Below are 27990 nucleotides of genomic sequence, written 5' to 3'. Positions count from 1 at the left end.
GGAGTAAACTTGTCCTGAAGGGGTCACGTCCACCCTCTTCCCCAAACCACCAGCCTTGAGCATCCTAGTCTTGGCTGTGCTGTCCCCAGAGGAGCTAAGCACACCCATTCCCCTCAAGAGAGGCCACACCAGCACAGAGGCTAGGACAGAGCCTGTGGTAATGGGTAGAGTACAAATGCAGGGTGCCCTCCCCAGGTAGGAAGGGAGCAGAGTGTGCTGCATGGCTGCCCTGTTACTGGGGGGCCTCTAACTGAGGAATGGGGGGGGCCATGCCCTGCAGCATCTCCAGGCCCTGCCCACAGAGCACACAGTAATACCGCAGCTCCCCAGATGCCTCTGCCACCTCCCAGCAGTCCAGCTCAGCCAGGTCAGGGACATGGAAGAAGGTGGTGCTGAGTGCATCCAGCCTGCCTGGGGCCCAGTGCCACAGCGTCAGGCGCTGGTCCACTGAGGCAGAGAGCAGCAGGTTGTGCTGCAGCAGCCGGATCCCTGTCACGTGGGCAGCATGGGCACAGGGCCTGGTCACCCGCTCCAGGATGCGCAGACAGGTCGCTGCTGTGGCCTCATCCAGGGTCACCTCCAGCAGGCAGATGTGGATGGAACCATCGTCACTGCCACTGGCCACCAGGTATTGTCCCTCTGGCATCTCATGGAGGTGGAGGCTGTTCACGCCACAGCTGTGGGCCATGACAGTGAGGAGTGGGCTGCCCAGGGCTGGGAAAACAGGCTTGGTCAGGGGAGTGGTGGTCACTCTGGATGGTTGGAGGGAGCAAAGGAGCTAACAGCATGGCCTCCCTTGGAGGCAAGAGCAGAGCCACTGGCAGCTGCACCTACCCAGGGGCTGCATCTCTCCTTCAGCTTGGTGCAGAGCATCTGCTGCATCTGCAATGGGGCCAGTGATGTCCCAGAAAGCAATACTGCCATCAGTGGCTGCACTGCACAGGAGGTGTCTCCTAGAAGGAAGGTGTGGCAGGCAGCCCTTAAGGCCCCCACCAAGATACAAGGAAATGGCAGAACAGCCCCTGCATACTGATTTCTCCCTTCCACCCACTGCCATCTCTGCAAGGAGGAACATTGCTCCTCAGAGCCCCATCAGTTGCAGCACAGCCTCTGGAGCTCACCTCTCCCCTCCTGCCCCTGTGTACAGAAACGCCTCCACCTTCAGCACACAGCGCTGGTGGTGAAATGACTCTGCCACCAGCAGCAGCTTCCGGGCAGCCTCCAGCAGCCCAAAGACCCTGGGAAGGAGAAAAGGGCAGTCAGCTGTGGGAGGAAGGGGCTCCTGACACCTTTGTCACTGTCTCATATGCTGTCCTGTCCTCAGCTCAGAGACAGCTATGTCCACAGGAGCAGCCTCCCTTGCAGAGCCTGCTCTGGTCCTATCACCAGCTCCAACTCTGTTCTCCCTGCCAGGTCCCTGAACTGGGACCTGCTCCTCACCGGACTGATCCATCACTGCATGCAGTAGCCAGGAACGTCCATGATGTTGGCAGCTGCTTGGAGCTGGTCCCAGGCATAACTGAGAGGGACATGTACCTGCAGCAAACACATGATGCTCAGCAGTGACAGGTGACACCTGCAGCCCTAGGGAAGCCAGTGGCCCCGCCAAGCAGCCTGAGCTCTTGGAAGAGGCACAAGTGAAGATTAAGTCTTTCCCCAACCTGAAAAGCCCCCTCAAGGCCCAGTCCTGGGCACAAGCCACCAGGGATGGACTAGCTCTTCCTGTCTTAGCTGAGCTTACAGCCACATAACGTGGGTATCCCAGTGGAGGCCAGCACAATTCCCATCACCCGCCCAGTCCATGGTCACTGCTAACCCTGCCTTGGGCTGTCCCTGAGTATCACCTTGTCTCTGGGTCCATCTTGACGAGCTTGTGCCTATTCTTCTTCCGCTCCCAGTGCTCATCGAGCCTGTGGGAAGCCACATGGACAACATGGCAGGTCACAGCACTCTTGGATGCTGGGTTGCCAGCACACAGCAGTCGGTAGCACTCGATCTGTGCCCGGCCACCCGCGGAGAAGAGCAGGGCAGACAAGCCCTTGTTACTGAAGCCCTCAGCAGCAGGTCCTGCAGGAAGGGCCAGTGCCAGCGCCCTCACACTGGAGATGTGGTCACTGAGCCAGGTGAGGGGCATGGCTGTCTGGGAGTGCTCACTGATCATGAGGATGCAGACTGTGGTATCCTCGCTACCAGTGATGAAGACATTAACAGTGCTGTGGCCAGGTATCTCCACTGTCCCCAGGCGTCGCACACAGGTGATCTCCCGCCCATGCAGGGACGCCAGGAGCACCTGCTGCTCATGGGGCTTGGCCTCACAGTGGTACAGCATCACATCTCCACACTTAATGAAGGCAAAGGCCTCAGCTGAGGAGTTGCTCCAGTAGCTCCAGGAGCGGTGTCCTCCACCACAGGGGATGCAGTGGAGGTTCTCGCCAGTCCTGCTGCTCCACACCACAAAGTTATCAGCATGAAAGCCTAGCACAAGCAGGTCCCCATCCATGGTGAATCGCAGCTCCTCAATCCACTGCAAGCCTTTGCAGGGTCTGTGCTTCCGCAGGACTTCCAGCTGCTGGGCCTGCAGGTGGAGCTGACGGTAGACCCCATCCCTGCCAGTGCTGTAAATGTAGCCCCCGTGACAGGTCACCGAGGTAACCCCTGTCTTCCCATGGAGCCCAAAGAGCACAGACAATGGGGCCTCGAGTGGAAGATGCCTTTTGTGCAACAAGCAAGAGGGCTCCCATTGGCTGCCTGAGCCCTCGTGGACTGGCTCAATGCCGCCATTGGCAATGCTGGTGCTTTCCACAGCCCTGCCCGGGGAGCTGCTGCAATGGAAAAGGAGAAGGGAGCCCCGGCGGTCCCCACAGAGCAGGAGCCCTCCCTGGGACAGGAAAGTCGCACAGGTGTGCCAGCGCTGCTTGCAGGGGGGCAGCAGGTACCGACCCATGAGCCGTACTCCGGGTGCCTGTCCAGAGCGGTGGACAACATCCATCCAGAGCATCTCCCCGTCGGGCCCAGAAATCACGAGGGCGGTGGTATCTGGGGGCTGCCCGGGACGGGGAGCCCAGCTCAGTCCGCGCACGCCCCCCTCAAACAGCCTTAGCGCGGTAGCGTCACCGGGGCGGCCCAGGGCGAAAAGAAGGAGCCGCCCGTCTCCACAGCCCAGGGCACAAAGCGCTTCATCCGCGCCAGGCAGGGGAATAGCCGCCAGCACCCCGCGGGAACCGCCGGCAGCGAGGGGCACCGGCACCCAGCGCCCCGCCGCCGCCTGGTAGGCCGCCAGCCCGCCCGCCTCGTCCAGTAGCAGAACCCGCCGCGGCCCTACCAGCAGTACAGACCGCGGTCGCCCTGGGGGCCCCAGAGCCTCCGCCATCGGAGCCGCTTGTTGGGGCCGCCAGAGCCGGACACCGCCGTCGTCGCCGCCCGTGGCGAGGCAGCCGCCGGCAGGACGCAGGGCGAGGGCGCGAAGGGCTCCGCGGTGCCCTCGCCGTGCCCTCCCCACGCCGCCGCAGCCGTCCCACTCCAGGCAGGCACCGTCTTCCCCGACACTGACCGGGCGCGGACCCCGCAGCGCCACGGCGGCCACCCGCGCCCCGTGCCCGTAGCACACCATCAGGCAGGAGCTCCCCATGTCCCCATCCCCGCCGCCCAGCTCGCCCACGGCCCACAGCCGCACGCTGCGGTCTTCGGAAGCAGAGACGAGCAGTCCCCGCGGTGCCGAGTAGCAGAGCGCCAGCACCGCGCCTCGGTGCCCGCAAAGCCGCCGCCGCGGGGCCGTCGCTTCCGCCGCCCGCCACACCACCACGATTCCCGTCGCCGTACCGGCCGCCAGCGCCAGCCGCATCCAGCCCGTCCCCGCTAACACGGCGCAGCGCAGTGCCCCGGCCCCGCTGCAGCTTGTCCGCTGCAGCCAGCTCCCACCGCTCCGCCAGTCGTAGATCCCCACGGTCCCACCGCCCAGCGCCAGGGCCAGCCGCCCGCCTGCAGTCCACCGTGCCTCCCAAACACGCGCCCCCAGCTCCCGCGCCGCCCCGCCGCCGCACGCCGCCAGTCGCGACCCGCCGCCCGGCCCAACGCGCCGCACTGTCAGCACTGCTAGGCAGCGGCCGCCGAAGGCCGCCACCCGCACTGCCTCCCCGCTGCTGGACTCGGCCCGCAGCCCCTGCACGCTGGCCTCACGCAGCACGTTCCGCCGCCCTGCCGCCGCTGCCGGCCCGCCGCCGCTGAGCCGGAACGCCACCACCTCCGGGCCTGTGCCTGTAGGACATCGCGTCAGCCACCACTGCCGCCGGCCCCAGGCCCAGGCCCAGCCCCACCCCGTCCCGTCGCTCACCCGCCAGCAGCACGTCCCCGGCGAACTCCAGCGCCGTTACCGGCGCCACCAACGCCACGGACTCCATCTTGGCGCCGCCAGGCCCCGCCCCCAAAGCACTGCTCCCGTCTCTTTATTTGCGCTTTATTTGCGCGCGACGCGGCCGCCCCGCGCACGTGGCCCGCGGCCCCGCCCCCCCCGCCCAGCGCGGGAAAAGGCCACGTGTGCACGGCCGCCCCCCCGGCCCTACAGCTCCAGGTGTGCCCTGCTGTAAGCTTTGTCCACCGTCCACTCGCCCCCGGCCTCGGCCCCCGCGAAGCGCTCCATCTCCTGCTGAAACTGCAGCTGCCGCCGCCGGTTGGGGTCCACATTGATCCAGTTGTTGGCAATCCACTTGGTGCCTTGGGTGACCAGGCAGCCCCCATGCAGGGCGAAGTCATCCAGCTCCCCCACCCAACCTGTGGAAAAAAGCCCTGTGAGGAGGTGGCAAGGGAGTGCTGCAGCACTCCCAGGCACAGACAGGAGTGTGCAGGGAAGCATGACCAGCAAACACTGACAGCAACTCTCTTGCCCACAGCACCTGCCTGGATTTTAGCCCAGCTACAACTCACAGGAGTTGGTTCCTCCTAGAGCCCCTCCATCTTAGTGTAACCCCACCCTAGCACCCTTGAGGAGCTGACCAGGGCAGGCTCCCAAAATGCAAAAATTCATTGCCTCCATGTCTTTGCTCGGCTCAAAACCTCTTGTATTCTGTGCCACAGCTTCTGTTTTTCCCAGCTCTTCCCAAAACGGGAGGCTGCTATGGAAGACATGGGTGCTGCCACTAGAAGGCCCATGGAAATCAGAGGCTCGTGGCCACGTTAAGAGATTGCATTTCAGCAGTTCTGAATGACCCTTTCTTTACAGAGGTCCCATGTTTTTTTCTTTGGCAGGCTAGGATTAGCCACCACCTTCCATTTTGGAAAAATTTGCTTATAAAAACACAACAGGGCTCTTAGAGGAAAGTGATCTTATCAGGGCTTGCTCTTACAGGTCTTGGTATTACCATCCAACAGCCCAAATGCTGGTCTTGTGACCTCCTCTGGGGGTTTTCTAGAGATGGAAAACATGGGCTGCTCCCAGGGGACCTGAGATGCTATATTCCTTCCTCCCATCACTGCTCAAAATCTGCCATCAAAATATTCTGGCACCACACACCAGCAGCCTGGGAGATTCATGTCAGCCCCCCACCCTGGCTGTCAGGGAAAACCATGCTGTGCTTCATGAGAAAAACAGCCCTAGGGATACATATCATCAGGCTGTGGCTGAGCTATAAAGCAGGAGTGGGCCCCAAGCTCGGCAGAGTCTTACACAGACCATGCCTCCCTGGGCTGCAGAGCTGATGGCCGTTCCTTTGTCTGCCACCTCTCCTCCCCATCCCTTTGGGCAACACCACATCAGTGAAACATTTTGAATTGCAGACCAAGTTCCAGCAGGAGTTTCAGTTCGCACAGCAGGATAGGAGGCAGCTTGCAATGGCTAGTGCAGCCAAGGTCTTTGTTTGCTAGCTAGTCCCCCAAAGACATTAGAAGCCACTGACCTACTGCCTGTAAACAAAAGCCTTTCAGAGCCAGGAAGCTCCTACCCAGCTGGTGACAAGTAGACTCTACAGTTCCCACTAGCAGGCAGCTACCACCCTTGGGCTCTTCTTAGCTCTCATATGCTGCAAGAAGGCGGTTTTTACCTCTGGCAGTCCTACCCCTCCCGTACCTTCTCCATCTGACAGGTAGTTGTACCAGAAGACAGCTGTGCCTTGCTGAGGCTTCACTCGCAAATTGCCCTTGTTGCAGTTTTTCCGAGTATCTCGCAGGTCAATGTCGTTCTGGATCAAAGACTAGCAAGAAATCACAGAAAATGTGTCACAAATGGGGCTGGAGCCAAGTGCCCAAACTGCGGTGCCTCTGCTGCAGCTATCGTCTTGCCCTTGGCCTGAACACCTCACATAGCTCAAAGCTTATACTGGCAGGACAGGGCTTTCAGAACCCACACAGTGAAGCCACTTTCAGTCTCCCGTTGGTCTGTAACCTGTTTCTCAGCAGCCACCCATCCCTTAACACATTGTGTGACAGAAGCACAACACACCTGCCAAGATTTAGTCTGAGGAATCTGCCCAGACAGAAGCGAGCAGGATCTGTGTTATGGCAGCAAGGCCAACAGACCACCCCTCACACCTCTGAGTGGGAAGAGCTTCAGCTCTCAAAGCCCCACACCTCTTCCTTTGGCCTCAGAGGGAAAAGATCACAAGCAGAGCACAGCTTCCCCACGCTCTAGCTACAAGGGCTGGATGTTAGTCCTTCAGCATCATGTAGCGGACTCCTTCTGCACCCACAGCAAATAAAAACATTCAAAGAAGGACGCAAAATCCCCACGGGTAACATGTAGGTGAGATTCATTTACCATCTCCTCGTATGTCCTGTTGTCAGCTATAGGAAAGACTGTTTCACCTCCCCCAGTCACATTGTTCAGGTAGAACAGCACTGTCACATACCTGCAAAGGAAGAGTGGCTTTCAGGGGACACAACTGGAACAGAAGGAGATGCACAGGAGCTGTCTATACCCTGCTCCTCCACCATACATACAGCAGTTCCTCCAAGACATCACAAGATACATGATTTACACCATCAGCTTTTCTCCAAGGACAAGGAGACCCTCCCCCACAAGACTGAGGGTGCATTTCTAGCCTCTGGTGGGGATGGCCCATCAGCTCTGCAGAACCACTCGGCCCTTTTTGTATGGACACCCAGGAGTTGCTCACCTCCTCCTTCAAACTTGTTCATGCCAGCGATCTCTAGAGCTGGTCCAGAGCCTGCAGTCTGAGCACTGAGTCTCATATGTGAGGTGAGGTGAAATAACTCTCTGCACCTCTTCTCCAACATGTTCCAGACTGTACCAAGGCAGAGCTTACCGGCAGGAGGTCTCAAAGGGAGCACTTTCATTGGCGACCAGCTTTGTGTGGCTGCAGGCAGTCTCGGGGAAGACAGGGCCACTGTCCATGTGGGCATGGTAGTGTCCTCCTTGGTCGTAGCGCACAACCTGGAGGGGCTCGCTGTGCTCCACGATCTCGGGGGGCAAGCGAGTCAGACGCATTACCCTGAGGAAGAGGAGAGCACAGCCGGTGAGGGGACTGCACCATCGCCCTGGTCGGCCACTACTCCCAAGCATCTAACAAATCCAGAGAAAGAGAACCCCCTTCCCAAGAGACCGGAGAGACAGGTGGGCTGCAGCAGCATGCCAAGAGATAACTAGGTCCTTACAGATCTGTTGGACCATCAGCATCGCTCAGAAAGTCCTCGTCAAGGTTAATAAAAAAACTCAAAACCAAACGGTGCATCTCCAGCAGGACTGCTCTCAGGAAGACTTTGCTTGCTCAGCAAGATCCTTTGTGTGTATGTCCCTGGAGCCTTCATGTGCCATCTCATCGCTTCTCTGGACTCCTGCTCACCACCTACGGACCTCGGGGACAGGGCAAAGCACAGGGCCCCTGCTGAGAGGGAACGAGAGACTAACTCTAGGAATGTTCTTGTCACCTAACTCACCTTTCCCTGTTTCCTTTTCAGCAGCCTCTCCCCAGGGCAGAGGGGCACTGGAAGTGATCAAGGAGACCGGAGCCCTCCTGCTCTGGGATTTTTCCGCTGCTACATCTGAGATCATCCCCAAGGCAAGCAGGTACGTCTTGAGACCTGCCAAAGAACACTCAGAGCTCTGAGAACCTGGACCAGTGAAGCCCTCGGGGCAGGTGCAAGAGGAATGACAAAGCCCCTCCAGGCACCACATGGTCCCAGGGAGGCCTAACAGCCTCCTTCAGCACTGTGTCTTCACATCCTTGTAACAGTGGCCAAATGAAGAGCGTAAAAGCAGTATGCTGATGCCTGTGTGTGCTGATGCCTGTGTGTGCTGGTTAACTGGCACAGAGAAGGTGGCAGCCACAGTCTGCTCTAATCAAGCCAATATGTGACCCCATTCTCCCTCTGGAATGCACTGAAGAAAAGGAGTGGCCAACAGCCATTTTCAAGCCTCAGGACAGATTTTACCCACCCATGTTCTGAGTGAGGACCAGCACCGCAAGAAGAGAGTTTCCAGCCAATTATCTGGAACTCAGCACAGCTAAGTGATTTGGACTTCATGCTGGGTTTCAATGCTTCCCAGTAACAAATCTGAGATGAAGGGAAGGGTAAGAGTTCTCCCGGCTGCTGTGAGCTGCTCTGTGATACTTGCACTCGAAGGATTAAACTATGTTGGCTTACTTGAGGTGAAGTTCTGCTTGTTAAAAAGTCAGCTCTGAACAGCTAAGACAGATTTCAGTGAAATGCATGAGTAACTAAAGCAAATGACAGTAACTGCTGGCACCCAGACAGCATTGGAAATGGGCAGTTTCTCCCAGTAAACTCATTTACTAATTAGAATGAATTACTTCATATAATGCCAAGTCTTCTTGGTTTTATAGGGCTGTTCCCAAAAGTGAATGGAGATGCTGAAAGGTTTGAATTTTCTTTTTCCTTTTCCATGGGACAATACAAATTCTTGTTCTAACAGAAACCTCCTCTCTCCATTTCATATCTGTGTTCATTGCTCTTTATACTCCAAAGACTTTCAGGCAATTAGGAAGTGTGAATATTAGCAAGTCTGCCACTGCCTTTCCCAGCACAGGTGGTCCTCATGCCTACACAAACCCAATCACCCCTCAGCTGCCTGCCCCTTACCTTTGCCGTATGGCTCTCATGACCTGGTGTGCGCCCTCGCCCTGGTACAGCCAGGTGTGCTGGCTGTTGCGCACCAAGTCGCTCATCTTCACTTTCTGGCTTCCCATGTACTTGTGGAAATCACGCATGTTCAACTGTTTGAACTCCTCCAAACTCAACACACCTATGGAAGGACAGGAAAAGCCAGCTGACTCTGCTGCAGGTCTTCTTGGAGGCCTGTACTCAGAGAAACCACCAGCTGAGGGCACTGCAGAAAGTCCCTTCCTCGAACAAACCCCATCTGGGGTCCACCATTATTCCCACCTGGCCAGTATGAGCAGAATACAGGGCATGCAGCAACTTGCAAAAGTGAACCATTAGCTGCTATGCAAGGTCAGAACTAGGACAAGCAAAATACCATTTTGAACTTTAAAAAGCTCCTAAGACACACAAACCAACACATCAAAAGAAACAGCCACTACGGTTCCAACATCTGTAGTGTCACACCTGAAAAGCCTGTGCCACCTGATGCCTTGGGGCTTGTTCTTAGATAATTAAACAGACAGATTTAAGGGCACCTCAGACCACATTTTCTACAAAGCCTTTTGTGGTGATTTACAAATGCCAGCCCCCAAACAAGCAGTGCATTCTTCTGTGCATTTGTGTAATTGCAAAACACGAGCTAGAAACACAACAGAGCACAATCCTGTGTAAGTAGAAATAATAGAAAAGTGAGTGGTAAAAGGTGGTTTCTACTAAAACAGGTGTTTCTTTTTTTGGACTCAACTGGACTTGGCAAGGGATGGACTTTCGCCTTCAGAAAACTCCTCACATTCGTTTTTTCCCCTTTCTGGAGAAGAAGCAGAGCTCTGCATGGGGGATCAGGTCCTGACAGTGTGTGGAGCACTGTCCAGCAGCCAGCACACATCATGGCTGCGACTGGAGCTGGTTCAGGCAGCGAAGCCAGTGCTGCTGTGGTACCAGCTCTGCTCCTTGGGCACACAACATCTTCCAGCAGGAGGAAGGACCAGCCACCAGGGTCAGCCTGGGACAGTTGTGACCAAATGATCTACATCGTTATTATTTCCAGTGTCTTGCTGTCCCCACTTCCCCTTAATCAACGTGGTCTTGGATGACGCAGTGCCACATCCAGGTTGTGACCTGGTCTCTTGGTGTCACGTACCAATCTAACAACAGAGGGAAGCAGCTCTCTGGAAGCAAGGTCCTGCCAAGAGCACTTCAGCAGGGCCTTTCATTTGTTAATGTCCAGAACTGTGGAAAAGCCACCAAGGACTCAGTCATATGCTCCTACCCCTGCCAAGAATACCACCAGCTTGGAGGAGTAGGGCATGGGATGTCCTCCGGATATTTAGGCATTCACAAGGGTACTGCTTCAATGCCAAATCAGCTCCTCCTGGGCAGCTCTCAACGTCAGGTCACTGGAAGAGAGCGTGCAGAGCCTGTGTGTTCACTTAATATGATTAGGAAATAGAGAGTTGCTTAATTGAGGCCACTCTAATTAGAGCAGCAGAGGTTAGAGTACATGTCCGGACCAGCGAGAATCCTTTGGAGTCTGAGGACAGGAGAGGCAGAAGTGGCCTCATGGAGTTCAGGGAGTTTGCAGCGGCAGAGAGCGGGGTCAGTAATGAAGGATGACCACCCTCACCTCCACTTATTCTGCCAATGATGGAGGGCTCCCAGCCTGCTGCAGAATTCTCCCTAAAAACAGGAGGGGAGCAGAGGTTCTACCTTGACAAAAGCTACATAGTCAGAGCCAGATTTGTGTCTCAGACCATGGCAACAGAAGCTCATCCTGAAGGTTCTGGTACATGGGGCACAGACCAAGGTTGGTCTGACAAGGGAGAGGGACTGTGGGGTTGTATTTTGGTCCTGCTTCTGCAAAATCCAAGCCCAGGTGGTGGAATTAGGTTACTGCTAGACTGGAGATGAAGGGCAGGAGTGCTGTGATGAGAGGTTTACACTGATTTTAATTTTCTATGAGGGTCTCTAAAGCAGTGTTACTTTGCTTTGAAGAACACAGCTAGAGAGACAAGCCTGGGCATGGACACAGCAATTGCTGTGCCCCACGTGGTTGTGTGAAGCATCCAGCATGCTGGGGGTGAAGGAATTCCTATGGAGCTGCTCTTACCATTCCCATCAGGATCAGCCTTGACTGCAGAGTACATCTCCCGGATGTTTTCGGGGGTCATCCACCTGCCATTCCCAAGACGGGTGTGGGTCAACACCTGAAATTCATAAATAGATCAGTGCTGGGCACTGGTCCTACTGAAACCCAGAGATGCCCTCCCTGCTTGATGTCTGTCGAGTGCTTCTCCGCAGTGCATCAGCCAGCCAGGCGTCAGCACATGTCTCCAGAGAGAAGATTGCAGTGAGGATCATCTGGCAGCCACATGCAGTTGTGGTTGATGGGAGTTGCTATTTCCAGTTAGGTCATGGCAAATGACTGCTGAGACTCAGTTAACCAGTTTTGACATGGAGGGGGCACAGCTCTCTTGAAGGGAAAGTAAAGCTAAAAGAATGTTTTTACTGGTCTGAGACGAGGGCTTGGAATAAAATGCTTCCTTACCACATGGACAGAAAGATGGTGTATTGTGGAGAGCTCTCAGAAGGCTCTGACCACCAGAGAAAGGAGCCTTGTCACTGGTGTAGCTCTCCATACTCCACGCTTGCTGCCCATAGGACAGCACACACCCAGCCCCATATGAAATGGGAGCCTGGGGAGGCACATACTTGAACTGCCAGCGCCTGCCATGGTGTACCCTGCAATACAGGTCAAGGATGCTGAAGAGCTGTGAATAAGGTGCTCATTATCACCTTCCAGGCTCATTAACAGGAGTGGCTTTGCTGGTGTCTTGTCAGTTAGCACAGTCAGCTCCCCACAGGCTGCACAAAGCTGTGCCACACTACAAACTCACTGCCCTGGAACACCCAGCAAGAGGAAGCCCACAGCACAAGGAACGTTTTCCCCAGCATATTGAACAACACCCATCTCCTGCCTGTGTTGTTACCTCGCAATAGCATGACAACTGCTGTGCATTTTCCCAGAAATTTCCATGCTGAAGGCCAGCACAAGTGTTGAGACATAAAAATAAGCAAATACTGACCAGTGTATACTGGACTCTGGCTCTATACAAGCACATGAGTAATAAAGAAGCCGTTTAAGGAGGGGACCCACCAGAGAGTCCTGCAGCAAACCTCCTCTGGTCTGTCCTGTACTCTACCTCTTTGAGCTGCAGCTGCCCATCCTGATTGTGGTCCAGCAGATTGAAAATGTCCATCTGGCTGATTTCTATCATTTCCATGGCTTCCTCATAGTCATCTGTTGGTAGAATCTGGCTCTTCTGCAACCCCTTCAGCTGCGCCAGATGGACGATGAGCTTGCACTCCTCCTCTGTCAGAAAGTCAGGAATTTCTGCAGCAAAAGTGTGAGCAGCAACAGAGAATGAGGAACTGATACTGTGGGACCCAATACCAATGGCAGGCCACTCAGAGGGAAAAACAAAACGAAACAACAAAGAGTGGGTGGGGAAATTAAGGATCTGTCTAAATTTGAGATATTCAAACCCATCCACCCTTCCACCAGAACAACTCCTAAAGAGCATACAGCACACACCTGGGCTGCTGGAAGTATTTTTACAGCAGCCCTTCCTAAATGTTTGGATCCAGGGGTCAAGCCCTTAAACTCCCTGGCAGATACCACAATGGACAAAGGAGTGAGCAAAGGTGCTATCATTGCATATTATCACTTCAAAGGTGATATGTGGATCACAGTTTACAGGCAGGGAGGCCAAAACTCTTTATGATGGGCAGTGGTGATGGCTTCCTTGCCCTCATGTGGAGAGGGTGGTGTTTTGCACAGAGCCTAACACCTTTCAGGGGAAAATGTCACAGTGCTCTATTATGAAACTCAAACAGAAAGGACACAACTTCCAAACTTATTCTCATTGGTTCCCTTGATCCTCCACTAAAAATGGACTTCAAACACAATATTAATGGGGAAGACACTGTACATGGTGGATGCTGTGCTTCACATCCAGGTAACACTCCAGTATCACTGGCTTTCCTTTGTAGCATACCACCAGCAGCAATTGGGCAATACCAGGATCCCAGGGAAATTTAACTGCAAAGAAATCCACTGATGACTAGGAGGCTAAGAAATTTTATAGCTGCACAGGGCAACCGCTTTTGAAGCACTAATGAGGTTCCATAACACAGCTATTCTGTGTCCCAGCAGATTGAGAACCACCAAAGCAGGACAGGTTTAAGTGCTCCTACGCCCAAGGTCCTGCTCTCTGAACTGCAGTCTCCTAGAATCCCTAGGTATGTGCCATGAACACATTATAGACTTGATGATCTTAGAGATCTTTTCCAACTGAAACAATTCCACAATTCTATGATTCTCACTACAGCAGCAATCCTCCAAGAGGGGAAAAAAAGTCAATTACTTCCATGACCTTAAATCAACCCTATCAGCTCAAACTGTCAATAAGCATTTGGCTTCTGGGTCAGTACAGACCAGAACTAGAACTGTAGAAAATGAGAAGTTCCTGGGAAGCCCCAGAAACACAATGCATCCAGCTGTATCCCTAACACCCTCCGAGGAAACAATTTCCACCACAGGCAGTGCAGGGTCCTTGTGCCAGGGGATGCTTCAGAGCCAGAGCTTCCACTGACCAGCTTGAACCTCATGGCATGGCACCAGGTCCATGTGCGCTGGCAAGCATGCTCCCAGTATTTCCCATTCCCTCAACTGGGCTACAATAATGATGGCTTCTGGGATCTTAATTACGTGCTGGAGGAAGCACAATCCTGCTCTTCAGCAGTAGTAAGGGGATTCTGCAGTGAAGTAAAAATTCTGTTAGCCAGAAAGCCTGCCCTGTCAGGTAGGTCACAAGGTGAGGGGGTTGCCAGCTAAGCGCTGCCAATCCTGTCTGCAAACAACCTGGCTCCACAGCTGCAAATTAGTTCCTCTCTACACTTAGCTCTCTGAAACAGTTAACTTCTGGCTGTGAGACCATCCTATCTCCCTGCCTGCTCAACAATGGATCCAGCTAAACAAATGCCCTCCTAATTGACTTTGAGCAACACTTGATTGCTTTTACAAAAAACAAAAGGGAGGAAAACATTGGGGTTTATGAAATAATGACTAATCCTGGAGCAAGAGAAAGAGGATGCGTTGGAGCACTGGTGTCAAACAGAGATTCAATCTTGGCTGAAAGAGCCCCAAGACACACGGGCCAAGTCATTCATCCCTCCCCAACTGCCCTCATTTCCACACCTGCTGATCTAAGCCAAACCCCTGCTAAAATCCAAACAATCAGGGCCACTGGCAAACAAAAATTGGAGCATTGTCTTCCCCATGAGGGCTCTGAAAAGGCCGCACTTAATGAGGATGGATTGACAGAGAGGTGGCTCCTAGGCTATAAAAGGCATCCCACAGTTTGGAGCAGCTCAGTCCAGAGTGCGCTGCCTGTTTGCTCCCAGCTAGCTCTGAGCATGGTCAGGACTCACCACAGGCACCCCTCGAGGTCGGGTGGCCCATGGCTACTGAGTGTCCTGGCACGCCTGCTGCTCTGGGGCTCTCCAGGAGCCTGGGCAAGCTACCTGAGAAGATCCTCCATCTGCACACCCATTCCACACCACATGGCCTTGTGCTATGATATCGGCTACTCCGAGATGAGGATTCCCAACCTGCTGGAGCATGAGACCATGCCAGAAGTGATCCAGCAGTCTTCCAGCTGGCTGCCTTTGCTGGCCAGGGAGTGCCATCCAGATGCAAGGATTTTCCTCTGCTCCCTCTTTGCACCAATCTGCTTGGACAGGTAAGACGTTTTTGCAAATTATTTCAGCTGTAGCAAGTAACACTCCCCAACAGTGCGACTGTGTTTGCCCCCTGAGAGGAAACGCGTGCAGCGTGATCCCTGCGGTCCACAAGAAGCCCAGCTGCCCCTCTCGGCAAGAGGCAATTGGATTTCCCAGCAGGGTCCTTCCCTCTGAAAGTGAAACATGAGTCTTTCACCTCGCTGGAACAGAAACATTATGTTCCCTCCTCCAGATTGTCCTGCTCACCCACCCCAGGCACAGCCATCGTTTTCCCTGGCTGCACCCCTGACACAGCACAGTAGCTGCTGGCATCCACCAGCATCACCTCCCTTCCTTGCACCCCCTCATTCTCGGCTCTTGCCTTCAACATGTAGGGGGGTTTCTCAGACTGACCATGCCAGCAGCAGAGAGAAATCCTGAGTTTTGTGTGCAGCCATCAAAGTACAGAGTTGTTAAGTAAACTGGGTATCTAAGTAAGCACCTGTAAAGGTAAGCATCCTTTGCACTACTAGAGGTCCCCAAGAGAGGGAGAGGACTTCTGGCAGCAACCTGTGTTGAACAGCCTCATCCCTTCTGTACTCAGAAATTAATTGTTTGCATCCTGGGCATGAATGTTCAAAACACACCAAAGACCCCAATGTAGCTCTGCTAGCACTACAATGTGCAACACAGCCATGCCTGGGCATAGTGTGGTGCCAGGGCTTGATCCTCAGCCTGCTGCCAGGAGTCCAGAGGTGCTGCCCTCCCCATTCCCTCCCCAGGCTCATCTACCCCTGCCGCAGCCTGTGTGAAGCTGTCAAGAGAAGCTGTGCCCCCGTCATGGCTTGTTATGGCTACCCCTGGCCTGAAATCTTGAACTGCAACAAGTTTCCTGCAGATCATGAACTGTGCATTGCAGCAGTCTCCATGGATGAAAATTCCTCAAGCAGGAGAAGTAAGGTGTTTTTTTTTTTTTTCAGATGTTTTCCCATGTGTAACACTCTCAGAAGGATGGGTCTATGCCTTCTTTCTATTACTAATATTTCTGGGTTTAAGCTGTATTAAGAAAAACCCAAATAGTTTATGCATTCCAGTTTTGTTCTCTCTGGAAGCTCCACTGTGCCTAGAAAATCAGCGTAACATTGACTGCAGCTTGTTCCCCTCTCTACTGTATTCATTAGCTCCCTGGGTGCCATCAGACCATGCAGGGTTTGGGGCAGGGAGAAGGAATGGCTGTGAAAGCCTAACACCCAAGCACAGCATGAGAGCTTGTGGTGTGCAGGCTCCAGGCAGTGAGATGTGCTTCCAGCAGAGACAAAGAGTTGCAGCCCTGATCTTGCAGCTGTGCCCTGTGTTTAAAAAAACAAAGGTGTAGAAAGAGATGTTTTGCAAGTCTTCTCTTTAAACATTAAGAAACAGCATAAAAGGGAATGAGCCTCTGCAGACATGAGTTACATGAGAAAAAAAAATTATTAGGGTTGAAAGACTAAATTAAACACCAGATACTGCTGAACACTGCGGGTGATTCAAGAGCAGATAAGGAGAGAACAGATGCCTTGTTTCAGCATCACTGGGTGGACTCTGACCATACCAAAGGCTTTACTGTTTCATCCAAACTAGGACTCTTCATTAAGCATTTTCACTGCTGCTTTAACATGCAGCAACACACACCAGCCTAAATAAAGCACAACAAGCAGTGTCTGCTGCAGCCACAGGAAGGAGAGCTTAACATTTCCCATCTTACAGCCTGAGCTGTCTCTCAGGGACTGGGTAGGAAGCACAACTTGAAAACAGCAAGCCACCACTCACAGATCTCAAAATTTCATTGTGCCTTCTCAAGTGAGACTTGACTAGGGTGATATAATCACATTTCTGTTGCAGCAGTGCCCAGAGCCAGCTGCAAGGACTGTGAGCTTGAGGAGGCCAGTACTGCCAGGGAGATCCTGGAAAACCTCTGCACCAATGACTTTGGTAAGTATCTCTCCTTTTCCTGTCAGTTACTGCCATTTCCTGAAGTAGCCCAAGAGTGACACAGACAGACAACAGCTTTGTCATAAGAAATTGCCTCGGAGGAGCTGCATCTTTCACAGCAGTAAAAGATTTTCATGTCCCAACTTACCTGTCAGGCAGAAGTAGGGCCCAGGTCCATGCAGCACCAAAGGTGCACCTGCTTTATTTCTGTGGACTATGGCTTCGTTTTGGTCTGTGGCTGCTAAATACAAGTACTGCTCTGGTTTTCCTTTGGAGACCAACATTTCAATCAATGTCTACAAAAACCCTTGGCAAACTCCATGCTAGGTATTCCAAACTTCAATACCATTGTTTTAGCAATGCAACTCTCTCTGTCCTAGCCTGCCTCTGCTCAGTCAGCTGGCAGAAAGCTTTCAAGATACTACCCTGAATTCAGGCACAACATTCATGAAAAAAAAAAAAAGTAGTTTGAAATCCTGGGCAGGTGTCAATCTTAACATCTCTTGAAATTTCAGCTCAGAGGAGAGTGAAGTAATTTGCATGAGACCAGGACTTTGATGTACTGACTTGCTGGTGCCCATGCTTCCTACAGGGTTCATGCCCATTCAGAGGTGCTGATATGCCTTTGCCCTTCTGATGTGGAAGGCAAAGTGAGAAGAACAATACTCAGTACTGGAAACTAACCTCAGATAAGAACTTTCACATGTACACTGCAATTACAAGAGCTTGGATGGATGTGTCACCACATTACAGAAACAGCGAGAAAGCCTTGCCCCACCTTGTCTTTAAGTAGGTAAGAGCTATGAAGCGTAAACCAAACTAACAGCTCTTTTTCCAACCCCTGCAGCAGTGAAAATCCGAATCCTGAGGAAAAACACGACCACCACCATCTCAGACTTTGACCTGGACCCTGGCAGGGTGGAAGTCCTCAAGCATGGCCCACTTCTTAGAACTGAAATCCCTGCCAGGCTCCAGCAGTGGCTGGACATAGATGCTACCTGTGTACACAACATCATGAGAGGCACTCACACAGGGGTCTTTGTCGTAAGTGGTGAAGTACAGAGTGACAAAGTGGTGGTGAACAAGGCCTATGCCTGGCAGAAGAAGAACAGGAACCTGCACCAGGCAGTGCGCAGGTGGAAACATCACCGCTGCCCGGAACAGGCCGGCCGGAAGGTCTGAAAAATCTCCCTTCCAAGAGTAAGAAACTGCTCCCCTCCCTATGGCTAGAAAACTCCTTTCCCTGGCAGCTGGTCTTTTGAAGATGTTTGTAGGTGATTCAAAGCAGTCTTAGTCCACAGATAGGGCCTCCTTACAGATCCCCATTTTACTGAGACAGAGCTTAAGGATGCAGATTTAACATACTCATCTTGCAAGACTCTGCAGATTCAGGACTTGCCAGGCACAGCTTTGTGTAGGATCTAGTGTCACAGCAAAACTGAACTATGCAGATGAGCACAAACTAGAAGAGACCTTTACTAACAGGTCCTTCTACTTACCAACATCAAAGCTGACAGCCATTTCAGCTTCATTATCTGACTCTGAAACACTGATGCTGTCCAAGCGCCTGCTTGCTTTCTGTCCAGAGAGATTACATGAAAGTCTCCCCAGCTGCTAAGTGATGCTTTTTGTGTAATGGAGTAACTACTTTATACTTTTGAATGGTCTGATGCAAGTTAAGTGGGGAGGTACCCACCCTGGCAATGCATGGCCCCTTAAAAAATGAATGGTAACAACTCTGTTCTTGAGCAGTCACTCAAGCTGTCCTTCAGCTCACTGTGCTGAAAGCTGATGAGCAATCCATACAGATAAAAGGAAACAGCCAACAAGGCAGGAGAAACACACAACAAAGACAGCTGAGGGTTTCTGCGTAGCAGGGAAAACCATTTTTTTAACACCAGAAATTCAGTTTGAATCAGAAGATTCTGGTAACGGCAGAACTAATGAAGATATCAAGATACTACAAGGGCCTTGAGAAAAAGCAGAGCAGGAGTCATGAGCTGTTTAAACCTCTCCTTTGGTGTGAAAACAACAGCTTTGCTTGGGACTTGAAGGTGAGCCCCAACCACAGCACAATAGGAGCTACTTGCAGTTCTGCCAGGTGTATGGGGTAGAAATGTTACATAGCCATCTGGCCTTCTACCTGTGTGCAAAGAAGATAGAAAAGGTATTAAAATCCAGTCTTGCCATGCTCGCTCAGCTCATTCTCTCGCCTAAGTAGGGACTTAAATTCCCTACAGGGGTACACACAGCTATAGACCCCAGAGCAGAGAACAGCAATCATCAAAAGAGATGAGTAGGATCTCTGCTGCCTGACAAAGCATCGTTTGTGGGAAGCTTCCCAGGCTGGATTAATAAGAAAATAGTAAGAGAATGGCCTGTGGTCTGGGTTGTGGAGAGAGCCACCCTCTTTGCTGGAGACACATTGCCTCCCTGTGCTCATAAAGCACACCAACAACCCACGACATGATCTCTTCAGATGTAGTGTGGGCTGAGACAAGTACTCAGACACACCAAAATTCCTCTGTGCCCTGACATTTGTGCAGGGATCACTTCTATTCCCTGAGGCTCAGAAGAAAAACAGAGAGATTTCCTATTTCGATTCCTCTCCATGGCCTTGTCTTGCAAACTGCCACCCAATCCACAGCATCCTCTGCCAGGTGGTCCCAGCAATGGCAGCATCCTCTGAACAGACTGCGTTTGGAAAACATGACAGAACCCATAAAAGCTCTGAAGGTTGAAAAGGCTTTGTCTGATATTTGTTTTCCATTAATAGGATCATTTGATTACTAGTGTTTCCTAACTAAAAAGTGCACAGATGGTCTGACTTACAGGCTTTAGAAATTATGTCTTGTAGCCAGAGGGGGGAAAAAAATAGAGCAGGGACTGTTTCACAGCTTCATGAAATACATTTGGGTTCAATGCAGATGCCTTACCCATATTTCAAAAACAAACCACAGTTTCCCCTGTGGTGCACAGGGCCATGCTCCACAGCACACAGCTCACATTAAATCGTTATGAGCTATCCACTGCTGTGGTCCCACGACAGCCTGCTCTGCTGAAAGCAAAGATCACAGACCAGCAGCTTATTCCCTTTAAATTGGCTCTCACATGCCACAACAGTTGGTGTTAAGTAAAATCCCCAGAAATTCCTTCTTTGCTATCAATTTCTGGGTTTGTCTAACACTACCAGTTTAAATACACACTTCCACTAATTTAAACAACAGAGATGCAGTAAATTAGGGTTTTTTTTAACTAGCTGATTTAGATTGGTATTGTTTGCATAGATAGCCTCTGGAAGTCCTTTAAAGTCAGAGCTGGCTCCTGGCAGGTTCATCCGGGAGATAAGAGCTGTCTTGCAACTTGCAGTTTCTAAATAAGGGCCTCCTTATCAGAGGACAACGAAGAACAGGCTCATAGGGCATCCCAAATGTTGAATGTCTGTGATAGCATCCTCAGGCAGCAAAGCTTCCTGCAGACCTGACGGCAGTGTCAGAATGACAAGCTAAAAATTGTGGCATTAGTGCTGCCAGGTCCAGGCTGCCTTCTATCAGCTTCAGCACCTTCCTTGCAGGCCAGGACCAGCTCTTTCACTTACGTGACACCAGCAAGGTAGAGAACGGGTAAACTGGAGTTTTCCACAGCAAAAAATAGAGCAATTGGCCCAGACCACGGCTCCAGTAATGACATCAGCTTTGCAACCACTGGGGATATCAGTTCCAGCTCAATGTGTCTGTTTACTGAATGTGAGACAGAAATCCAATGTGTAATCCAATTGTTCAAAATGTGTAAACCATGAGTACTGCAGATGTAGAAATGACAAAAGAACTTGTGTATTTCTTCCACATACTTATTGCATTAAAGCAGTTTAATAACAAACCTGTCTAATTTATGGCCAGGTGCTCAGTGTATAGAATCTATCTGGATTCAGAAAAAAACTCTCTTTTTACATATTACCGAGAAAGCATCTAAAAGACTCAATGCAATTTTCTCAGAGAAAAAAGGTTTCCTGATTTTGCATTAGTGGGAATGTGGTAATCATCTGTTAAAAAAATATTAATTTATATATTCTCAGTAGATTTTCAGAACACAAGAGTTCAGTTATTAAGACTCTACCAGTCACAGCAAAACCCACAGAAGGGTAAAGAAGGTTTTAAAGTATCTGATGTTACGTGGCTGTGCATCAGAGCATTCGAACTGGATGCAAAATAGTGCAAGACATAGTGGAAGACACGAAATCTATCAACTCTCCTCTTACTTCCTCAGCACTAAAGCACCAAGACTAAATTGCTTTATCATCATTTATTACCAAAAGTTTGGGGATCTCTTGTCCTTTCCTAATACTGAACAGCTTTTTCAAGATCCTCTTCAGTGATCTGCTGTCTACTGTATTTTAAGGGAATCTGAAAAACCTGGAAAGGTTAATCTTCCAAATTCTTTTAAGTGGACCATCCAGAACATGAAACCTCTGTGAATACTGTGTCAAAATAGCTTAAACAAAATCCCACTCCTTTTAACGCAGCCTCGAGGAAAAGCTGCACAGGGAGGCAAAGCAAACACGGGAGGAGGCATTTTCCCATGAGTGGGTGTAAAACAGCGGCGGGTGTCACACAACTCCCCCGCAGCTGTCACAGACCCCCCGCCGTTAGGGTAGCGGCGGTGGATGCTGACAGGGCAGCGCGGGCAGCAGAAATCCTCCAGAACTGCCCGCCGGGACTCACGGACACCGCTCTCGCAGCCCCGGTGCCGGCTGGGCCATTACCCCACGGGCCAGCCCCGGGTGAGGCTCCGAGCAGCCTGCCTGCTAGCGGCGTCCCTGGGGGTTGGTGCTGGTCTCTGCCGCTGACCTACCAGCAGGGAAGAGGCTAGAGGTGGTTGGGGGTGGAACAGGCAGTGGGGCCGGTACTCACCGAAGAGAAGAGGCTTGAGGCTGAGGGTGCGTACGGCGTGAGTCCTGCCAGGCACTAGCTCCACTCGCTGCGTGTGGCCCACCTGCGGGGAGAGCTGCGGTGAGCGGCGGCGCGGCCCCAGCCCCGACCCCAGCCCCCCCGGCGCGGCCTTGCCTTGATGCCCTCGAGGCGCGGGAGGGCGCGGGCGGGCGGTGGCGGTGGCGGCGGCGGCGGGGGGGCGGCGGCGGGTGGCCCGCCGGCCTCACCAGCGCTCAGGTGCACGAAGAGCAGAAGCCCCAGGACGTTGAGGACGTAGAGGTGGGCGAAGACCATGAGGACGAGGAAGTAGGGCCGGGAGCAGACGGGGCGCGGGCGGCCCCCCGGGGGGCCGGGCAGCGGGGGACCCTCCGCCCGCGATGCCGCAGCCGCCGCCGCAGCCGCCGCCGCCATCGTGCCCCGGGCCCGCCAGGCCTCGCGCGTCACCCCGGCAACCGCACGGCGTCTTGCGTCACCGCGCCGCGGGGGCCTGTGGAGGGGCGGGGCCTCGGCAGGTGCCACAGGGTGGAAGGCGGAGCCAGAGCCACCACCGGCGAGGGGGCGGAGCCAGTAGAGGGAGGGCAAGGCGGGGCAGGTGCGGAGTTGGGCTTTGCCCTCCTTTCCCCCCGACCCCCCCCAAGAACAGCCAGGACACCACCGAAGTTAGAAAGTCACAATTTATTTGAAATAAACTAAGGGCACAGTTCTGGCAACCGTCTCCCAGGCGGTTCTAGCCGCCCCTGCCCCTCTCCAGGGCCTGTGAAGAAAAGGGAGGGGTGGCAGCAGCAATGCGGATGCCCCCGAGGCCGCGTTGGGGTAGAGCACAGACCCCCCCTCAACATTATCCCACAACTTAAACCAGACAGGGGTGAGGAAAAGAATTCCCAGAACAAGTGCCTCATTTAAAAATAAAGTTCTATTTTTTTTCACCTGCTTAAAAAGTCCAAAATTTAGAGTGCAAGGCTATAGTACAGAAACCTCCTGCTGCCCCCATCCCCACGGGCATGGCCTCTTTGCCAGCAGGCAGAGCAGCAGTCATGCAGTTTATGTGATCAGTAGAAAAAAATTTGTTACAGTCTGGGAAGCCTGAGGACTATTAGAGATGAGGCAGCCAATGCATTAACACAAGCAAAGCTGAAATAAAAGAGCATTGGATGCAAGAATGGAGAGGTGACAGGATACAAGAACTGGAAACAAGTGCAAGGGGGGGCGGGGGAAGAGAGATCAAATATTCCAAATCTGTGGCAGTAATTCACCAAAGGGAAACTTGTACCTCAGAATTAATAGCTCCTGAGCCACTTGCTATCCACCTACATTCAAATAACTTTCTGGCTCAAACAGGGCTGTGTACCTATTAGAGGGGAAAAAAAAATGACATCTTTTGGCTTCAAGAACTCCCGTTTCCCTCCTATCACCTGCCTCTCAAGTAGTGTCAGCCACCTCATAGTGCCAATAATCCTTATGCTATGCACATTTTGTCTTGGTGTATAGGACTTTCTGTATGACACCAATACTGAAGGCACCCTGCCTAGGCAGCAAATGTCCTGTTGTTTTCCCAGAGAGTATAGAGACAGGATCTGCATGTGCAAACCAGGACTTCCACCACCTTCAGAAAGGGTGTTTTGCAGTCTTTTAAAATAAACAGAACTTCTAACAAAGCTCTAGTTTCAGAAGATCTGAAATAATTTAGGGGGTGCCCTGTGCAATATTTGTTCAGGTTCCTCTGCCAAGTATCTCAGCAGCCTGTTCAGAACATTTGGCCACAGCTATATGGTCTAACTTGTCTACAAACAAGGATTCATAGCAAAGCATTTTGTGGGGGCATGGGAGAGAGGAGGAGGGAGGGAGGGTGAGAGACACAGAAAAAACCCCATTCTCATCTAGCTCAAAGCTGGACAGCTGTATAACAGAAGTGAGAATTCTTTGGGATTAGGAAACTCCATATACCTGTTCTGTAAAGAGATTAGTTGTTATGATAGTCATATTAGACAAGAACACCAGCTTTTATCCTAATTAGTACTTTATACATTACATTTTTAAAGAATAATTTAAACATTGGTTCTACACTCTGCAAACTGCTGGGGCTCAGCACACTTTCCCCAACACTATCCCTTCCCCTGGGTCTAGTGTGCCCAGACCTTGACAATCATTTGGGAAGGGGAGAAGAAGGAAGAGACTGACCTCTACAATATATCACAAAGAGGGTACTAAGAGGGTGCTGGTAAGAGCAGGAGAGGGAAGGAAGTCAGGAGACAGCAGCTGGAGCAAGGACATATCTACTTCTATAGCGCCATCTGAGAGGGAAGACAGAATGGGACAGAGGAGGAACACAAGGAGCCACAGTTTTGGCGATGTCTTGTGCAGCAAGCAGCACTGCTCCCTCCCTTGCACACTTCCTGGCTCCAGTCACCTCTCTAAAACACTGATCTACTGCCAGCCACTTCTGTTGTAAGCCCCACTCCACTGCCAGCAGCTCCTCAGCAGTCTGTTCCCCTTTTCCCTGAGGGTACATCCCACACCGGGGAAGGGAGGGAGGAAAGAAAAGGCCTCTCAGTTTGACATTTTCTGCTGTGTACAACAAGCATGGCCACAGGATTAGCTCCTATGACAGCTACTCCACTTTTAAACTGATGCACCTCTCTTGTTAAATCCACCTGCCCAATTACACATGCTGCAATACCTGGGGCAAGCATCTCAGGTACACGAAAAAGGCTCCAACAGCAGATTTAGCTTATTCTGACATGAAGGAATTCAGTAATTTTCCCCCCTCCAGTTTAATCTTAATCAAGTGACATTGTATAAGAGCAATACAGGGAGGCATCAAAGGCAACACTTTCACATACAGTATTGAAGAGAATCCCATGAGTTCCCCACAGTGGTGAAGATTTCCTCAGATCCAAGACTCCAGCTTCACCTTACTGGCTGCAAACATGCTCCTGGTACAGGTGACATATACGCCTGTGAAATGTTAACATATGGCCTGCTTCCTGTAGCAAACAGGCAAACATCAGCACTGAAGTAACCTTTTTCATGTTAACCCCTACTAAGATGAACTAGGTTTTAATATTTTTATTTTAGTGTGTATTTTACATTAGAAAAAAGAATGTTAATAAAAAAAGCTCCACATGCTCCTAACAATCAGTTTTCTGGTAAGTTCCCACCAGTATCAATACTAATATACAAATAAATTAATTTTGCTAGTTAATTTTCTGCCTGGCTTGGTGCAGGCTCTGCACAAGCAGTGCACCTGTATTCAAGTGCCTGTTCACATTCCCAACATGTGCCAGGGAGTGTGTTGTACATATTTTCTCCTCATAACGTTGCTGCGCCTAATCCCACCTTGACAAATGGGATCAAATTTTCTCAGCCATGTTACCCAGCAGGCACAAATAATCTTCACCAGGCTGCATGGCACTGTTATAACATGGATTGTTTCAATCTCCAAAAGCCCCAAGCCTTGCTTAACAACTGTATGCAACTATTTCCTCATCACTCACTTTGGCAGTACAACACCCTCCCAAAAAAAACTAGTAAAGCAAAAAAATCTACATGGAAGACCTAAAATTTATCAAATGCAGAATCTGACCTGCCTCAAGGTATATCCCCTGGTATTAAACTGGTCTCTCCCTTACAATTCCTCCATTTGCTTTTTTTTGTGTAGCAGGATTTTGCACAGCTGACTTAAAAGAAAAGAGATGTCACATGTAATCATCCTAAATCATGGCCACTGCTGGTACTGCCAGGTCAGACACAGCAGCAGCCACTCTTAACACCAGCCACTCTCTCCTCATGCAATACCAATGCTACAATGCCCCAGTAAAAGGAGCATCAGGAAATGTAGCTGAGATATTTTCTAACCTCCCTTCAGAGTGCCCAGGAGGATTTTTTGGGTCAGAGGAAGGGAGAGGGAGGGGGGGGAAAAGCCCATTAAATTTACAAGCAGATTAAGGAAAAACACTCCACTGCCAATTTATTTTTAAAAAGGGTTGTGTGTTATTCTAAGGTTTGTCTGTATAATTGTACAACCGTTGAAAATTACATAAATTGTCATGATCTAATACTATTAACAGCCATTCAGAGAAAAACTCCCTCCCTTTCTGCAACCATCAAGGGCAGGAGGGAAATGTCCCAGGAAATACGCCAATCTGAACTCTGCCTCTGGCGTGGCAGAAAGAAAAACAGAAAGATAAGAGAACAAACTGGACTAAGATGTGGTGTTTGCATGTGTCTGACTTGCAAGGGGAGGGGTGGCTTTGTCCTTGGCCGTGTTCTCCCAGAGGCAGTGCCTGCTTATCCTGGTGAAGCTGCCAACACTTCACTCGCTGCTCTCACCCCTGCACTTTGTCACTCCCTCCTTGTCTTATGTGTCATGGAAGTCTTTCAGCAGGGTCCTCCGTCTCTGCTCTGCTATGTGCATCTGGTTCTCTAAGTCCTGGTAAAACAGAAGGTAGAAACTGTTAGCATGAACATCCCAGAGAAGAGCTCATTTTCTTTAGGGAGAAGCTAAGCTCCAACCTGAGAATTACCAACCTTCACATGCATTCTGGATCACAAGATTGCAGATACTTTTCCTTTTGACATGAGCTCCCTCTGCAGTTATGTGGCTCCTGCTCTGTCTAAAAAGCTACACACTTCAGGAATCTGCTCTTCACCAGAGGGCTACATGCAAGCCTTGCAAGACTCACTGCAGCCTTCCCATACTCTCCCCTAAGACAGTGAACACTCCACCTCTATAACATCTGCTGGCTAAGGTAGGTTTCTGCATCTAGTTTCTCAGAACATTCAGTTGGCTGTCTTAGTGCTCCTGCAGAAACACTAAGCCCAAAAACCAAATCCTGGCCAGCAGGCTCAAGCAAACAGAGCACTCACCCCTCTGTCATAGCTGTCTGCTCGCTCCACCTTCCATGAGAGATTTTCAATTTCAGCTTCCAGCTGAGCTTGCTGGTATTCAAACTACGAAGAGAAAAATTAGAGACAGCAATAAGGAAATAGTTTAGTGGAGCAGTTTCATACTACACACTACACTTCAAGAACAGAAAAACACGTCTGCTGACAGCTGTGCTGGCAGAGCAGTTCTGTGCTTCCTCTTTATCCACGTTCAGCTAGACAGCATCACCCCCCTTCCAGGAGTTTCTTGTGTAAGCACTCCCCAGTCTGCATCACTCAATCAACCCTAAAAACACTGCAAGTAACAAACATCAGACTCAGCTCATTTTGCCACAAGTGGGTCAGGAAATACTCTTGTGAGCACCTCTGCACACAGAGCAGAGGGATTGTTAACTACTGCTGGGAGGAGCAACTTGTTCCACTGGTACAGTCAGATCCAGAAGAGACTATCTGTCCACAGCCTCAGAGAATACATATAATGCTAAGGGGAGAGACTAGGTAACAGGTTTTACTGGACAACTGAGTCAAAGAAACAATCTCTTCAGTGAGCTCAGGGCTAATTTTGGACATGTCCGACCAGTGGGAAGCACCAAGCCAAAAAGAAACTTACACCAGGAATAAAAATCGAAGAGACATCCTGATTCAAGGCTGGAAAAGCTATCCTCCAGCATCTGTCCACATGAAATATGGCTCACAGCACTGTGAAAAGCCTTACCAGGGAGAAAATGCACACTTCCAGCCTCAAAATTTCAAAATAAATTGCTTGTTAATGAAAGTGCAGTGAAGTGCCCTGGGAAGGCAATGTAATGCATCAGAGGCCTAAGCTGCTGGTCAGTTCAATCTGAAGAGGAAAGGTGCAAATCAACCTATTATCTGTCCTGTCCTTAACTAAAATTAGTATTTCAGACTGTGCCAAGCTCTGGAACTCAACCTAGTATGCCACCAGCTACACCCCAAAAAGCTATCAGAAGAAAATCAAGATCAAAACACTTTACCAGTTTCTTCCTGGGGCCAGACTCCATGTAGTAGGCATATGGATATGTGTACTGCAGGGTGTAACGACACTGTTGGGAGTGGGAAGAAGAGAGAAAAAAAAAAGACAAGAGTCTCAGACTTGGAAGGCAGCAGAGTCACATTTGTCTGCTGACTACAGGCTAAGAAGCTACCCTCTGCTAAGGATGAATGGACACTTAATGGTGGAATTTTCTCCACCTTCCTTGGAAGAAATTGTGTGGTTAAAGTGTAACTTTGCAGAGGTTACTTCCAGATGGTTTTTGACTAGCTCACATCTTTAGCTCAGAAGTACTGTCCCAGATACCCACAACCCCTAAATTCCCTTCCTCATTTGGTGTTGTGA

At 51.2% G+C, this 27990-nt stretch overlaps 4 protein-coding genes across 4 annotated transcripts in view; 1 reads left to right on the top strand and 3 right to left on the bottom strand.

Annotated features, from left to right (window-relative positions):
- Positions 1-232: 232 nt before the first annotated feature.
- On the bottom strand, positions 233-4397 carry WDR6 (WD repeat domain 6). Its single transcript, XM_054387594.1, has 6 exons — positions 4331-4397; positions 1845-4248; positions 1441-1536; positions 1122-1238; positions 860-953; positions 233-727 (listed from the first exon to the last, which is right to left on the bottom strand). Exons 1-6 carry the CDS (start codon positions 4395-4397, stop codon positions 233-235), a joined length of 3273 nt encoding a protein of 1090 aa, XP_054243569.1.
- Positions 4398-4555: 158 nt separating this feature from the next.
- Positions 4556-22160, bottom strand: P4HTM (prolyl 4-hydroxylase, transmembrane). Its single transcript, XM_054387593.1, has 9 exons — positions 21885-22160; positions 21732-21813; positions 12270-12460; positions 11177-11273; positions 9049-9211; positions 7254-7439; positions 6746-6836; positions 6059-6182; positions 4556-4767 (listed from the first exon to the last, which is right to left on the bottom strand). The coding sequence occupies exons 1-9, from the start codon at positions 22158-22160 to the stop codon at positions 4556-4558; spliced, it is 1422 nt and encodes a 473-aa protein (XP_054243568.1).
- On the top strand, positions 14545-18003 carry LOC128971735 (secreted frizzled-related protein 5-like). Its single transcript, XM_054387380.1, has 4 exons — positions 14545-14870; positions 15633-15805; positions 16732-16821; positions 17669-18003. The coding sequence occupies exons 1-4, from the start codon at positions 14545-14547 to the stop codon at positions 18001-18003; spliced, it is 924 nt and encodes a 307-aa protein (XP_054243355.1).
- A 3565-nt stretch (positions 22161-25725) lies between the features above and the next one.
- ARIH2 (ariadne RBR E3 ubiquitin protein ligase 2) overlaps positions 25726-27990 on the bottom strand; it is a 30981-nt gene continuing 28716 nt past the window's right edge. The window contains exons 13-15 of the mRNA XM_054387198.1: positions 27629-27697; positions 26616-26699; positions 25726-26178 (exon numbers count right to left, since the gene is read on the bottom strand). Coding sequence (XP_054243173.1) covers positions 26107-26178; positions 26616-26699; positions 27629-27697 — 225 coding nt within the window. The 3' untranslated portion in view covers positions 25726-26106. The remainder of the gene's footprint in view (positions 26179-26615; positions 26700-27628; positions 27698-27990) is intronic.

This window comes from Indicator indicator, chromosome 15 (genome assembly GCF_027791375.1).
Source record: "Indicator indicator isolate 239-I01 chromosome 15, UM_Iind_1.1, whole genome shotgun sequence".
In the NCBI taxonomy this organism is placed as follows: Eukaryota; Metazoa; Chordata; class Aves; order Piciformes; family Indicatoridae; genus Indicator; species Indicator indicator.
Note: the sequence above shows the minus strand (reverse complement) of the source record. Positions and strands in the feature narration are given on the sequence as shown.

Excerpts from the sequence above, each read along its gene's own strand:
- WDR6 (XM_054387594.1), bottom strand. The coding sequence starts at position 4,397 with ATGGAGTCCGTGGCGTTGGTGGCGCCGGTAACGGCGCTGGAGTTCGCC. Across the intron at positions 4,249-4,330 it reads CGGGGACGTGCTGCTGGCGG|GCCCGGAGGTGGTGGCGTTC; the intron begins GTGAGCGACGGG and ends CTACAGGCACAG. Across the intron at positions 1,239-1,440 it reads TGCAGTGATGGATCAGTCCG|GGTCTTTGGGCTGCTGGAGG; the intron begins GTGAGGAGCAGG and ends TCTCCTTCCCAG.
- LOC128971735 (XM_054387380.1), top strand. The coding sequence starts at position 14,545 with ATGGTCAGGACTCACCACAGGCACCCCTCGAGGTCGGGTGGCCCATGG. Across the intron at positions 14,871-15,632 it reads GCACCAATCTGCTTGGACAG|GCTCATCTACCCCTGCCGCA; the intron begins GTAAGACGTTTT and ends TTCCCTCCCCAG. Across the intron at positions 16,822-17,668 it reads CCTCTGCACCAATGACTTTG|CAGTGAAAATCCGAATCCTG; the intron begins GTAAGTATCTCT and ends CAACCCCTGCAG.
- P4HTM (XM_054387593.1), bottom strand. The coding sequence starts at position 22,160 with ATGGCGGCGGCGGCTGCGGCGGCGGCTGCGGCATCGCGGGCGGAGGGT. Across the intron at positions 6,837-7,253 it reads CCCTTTGAGACCTCCTGCCG|GTATGTGACAGTGCTGTTCT; the intron begins GTAAGCTCTGCC and ends CTTCCTTTGCAG. Across the intron at positions 4,768-6,058 it reads CTACCTGTCAGATGGAGAAG|GTTGGGTGGGGGAGCTGGAT; the intron begins GTACGGGAGGGG and ends TTTTTTCCACAG.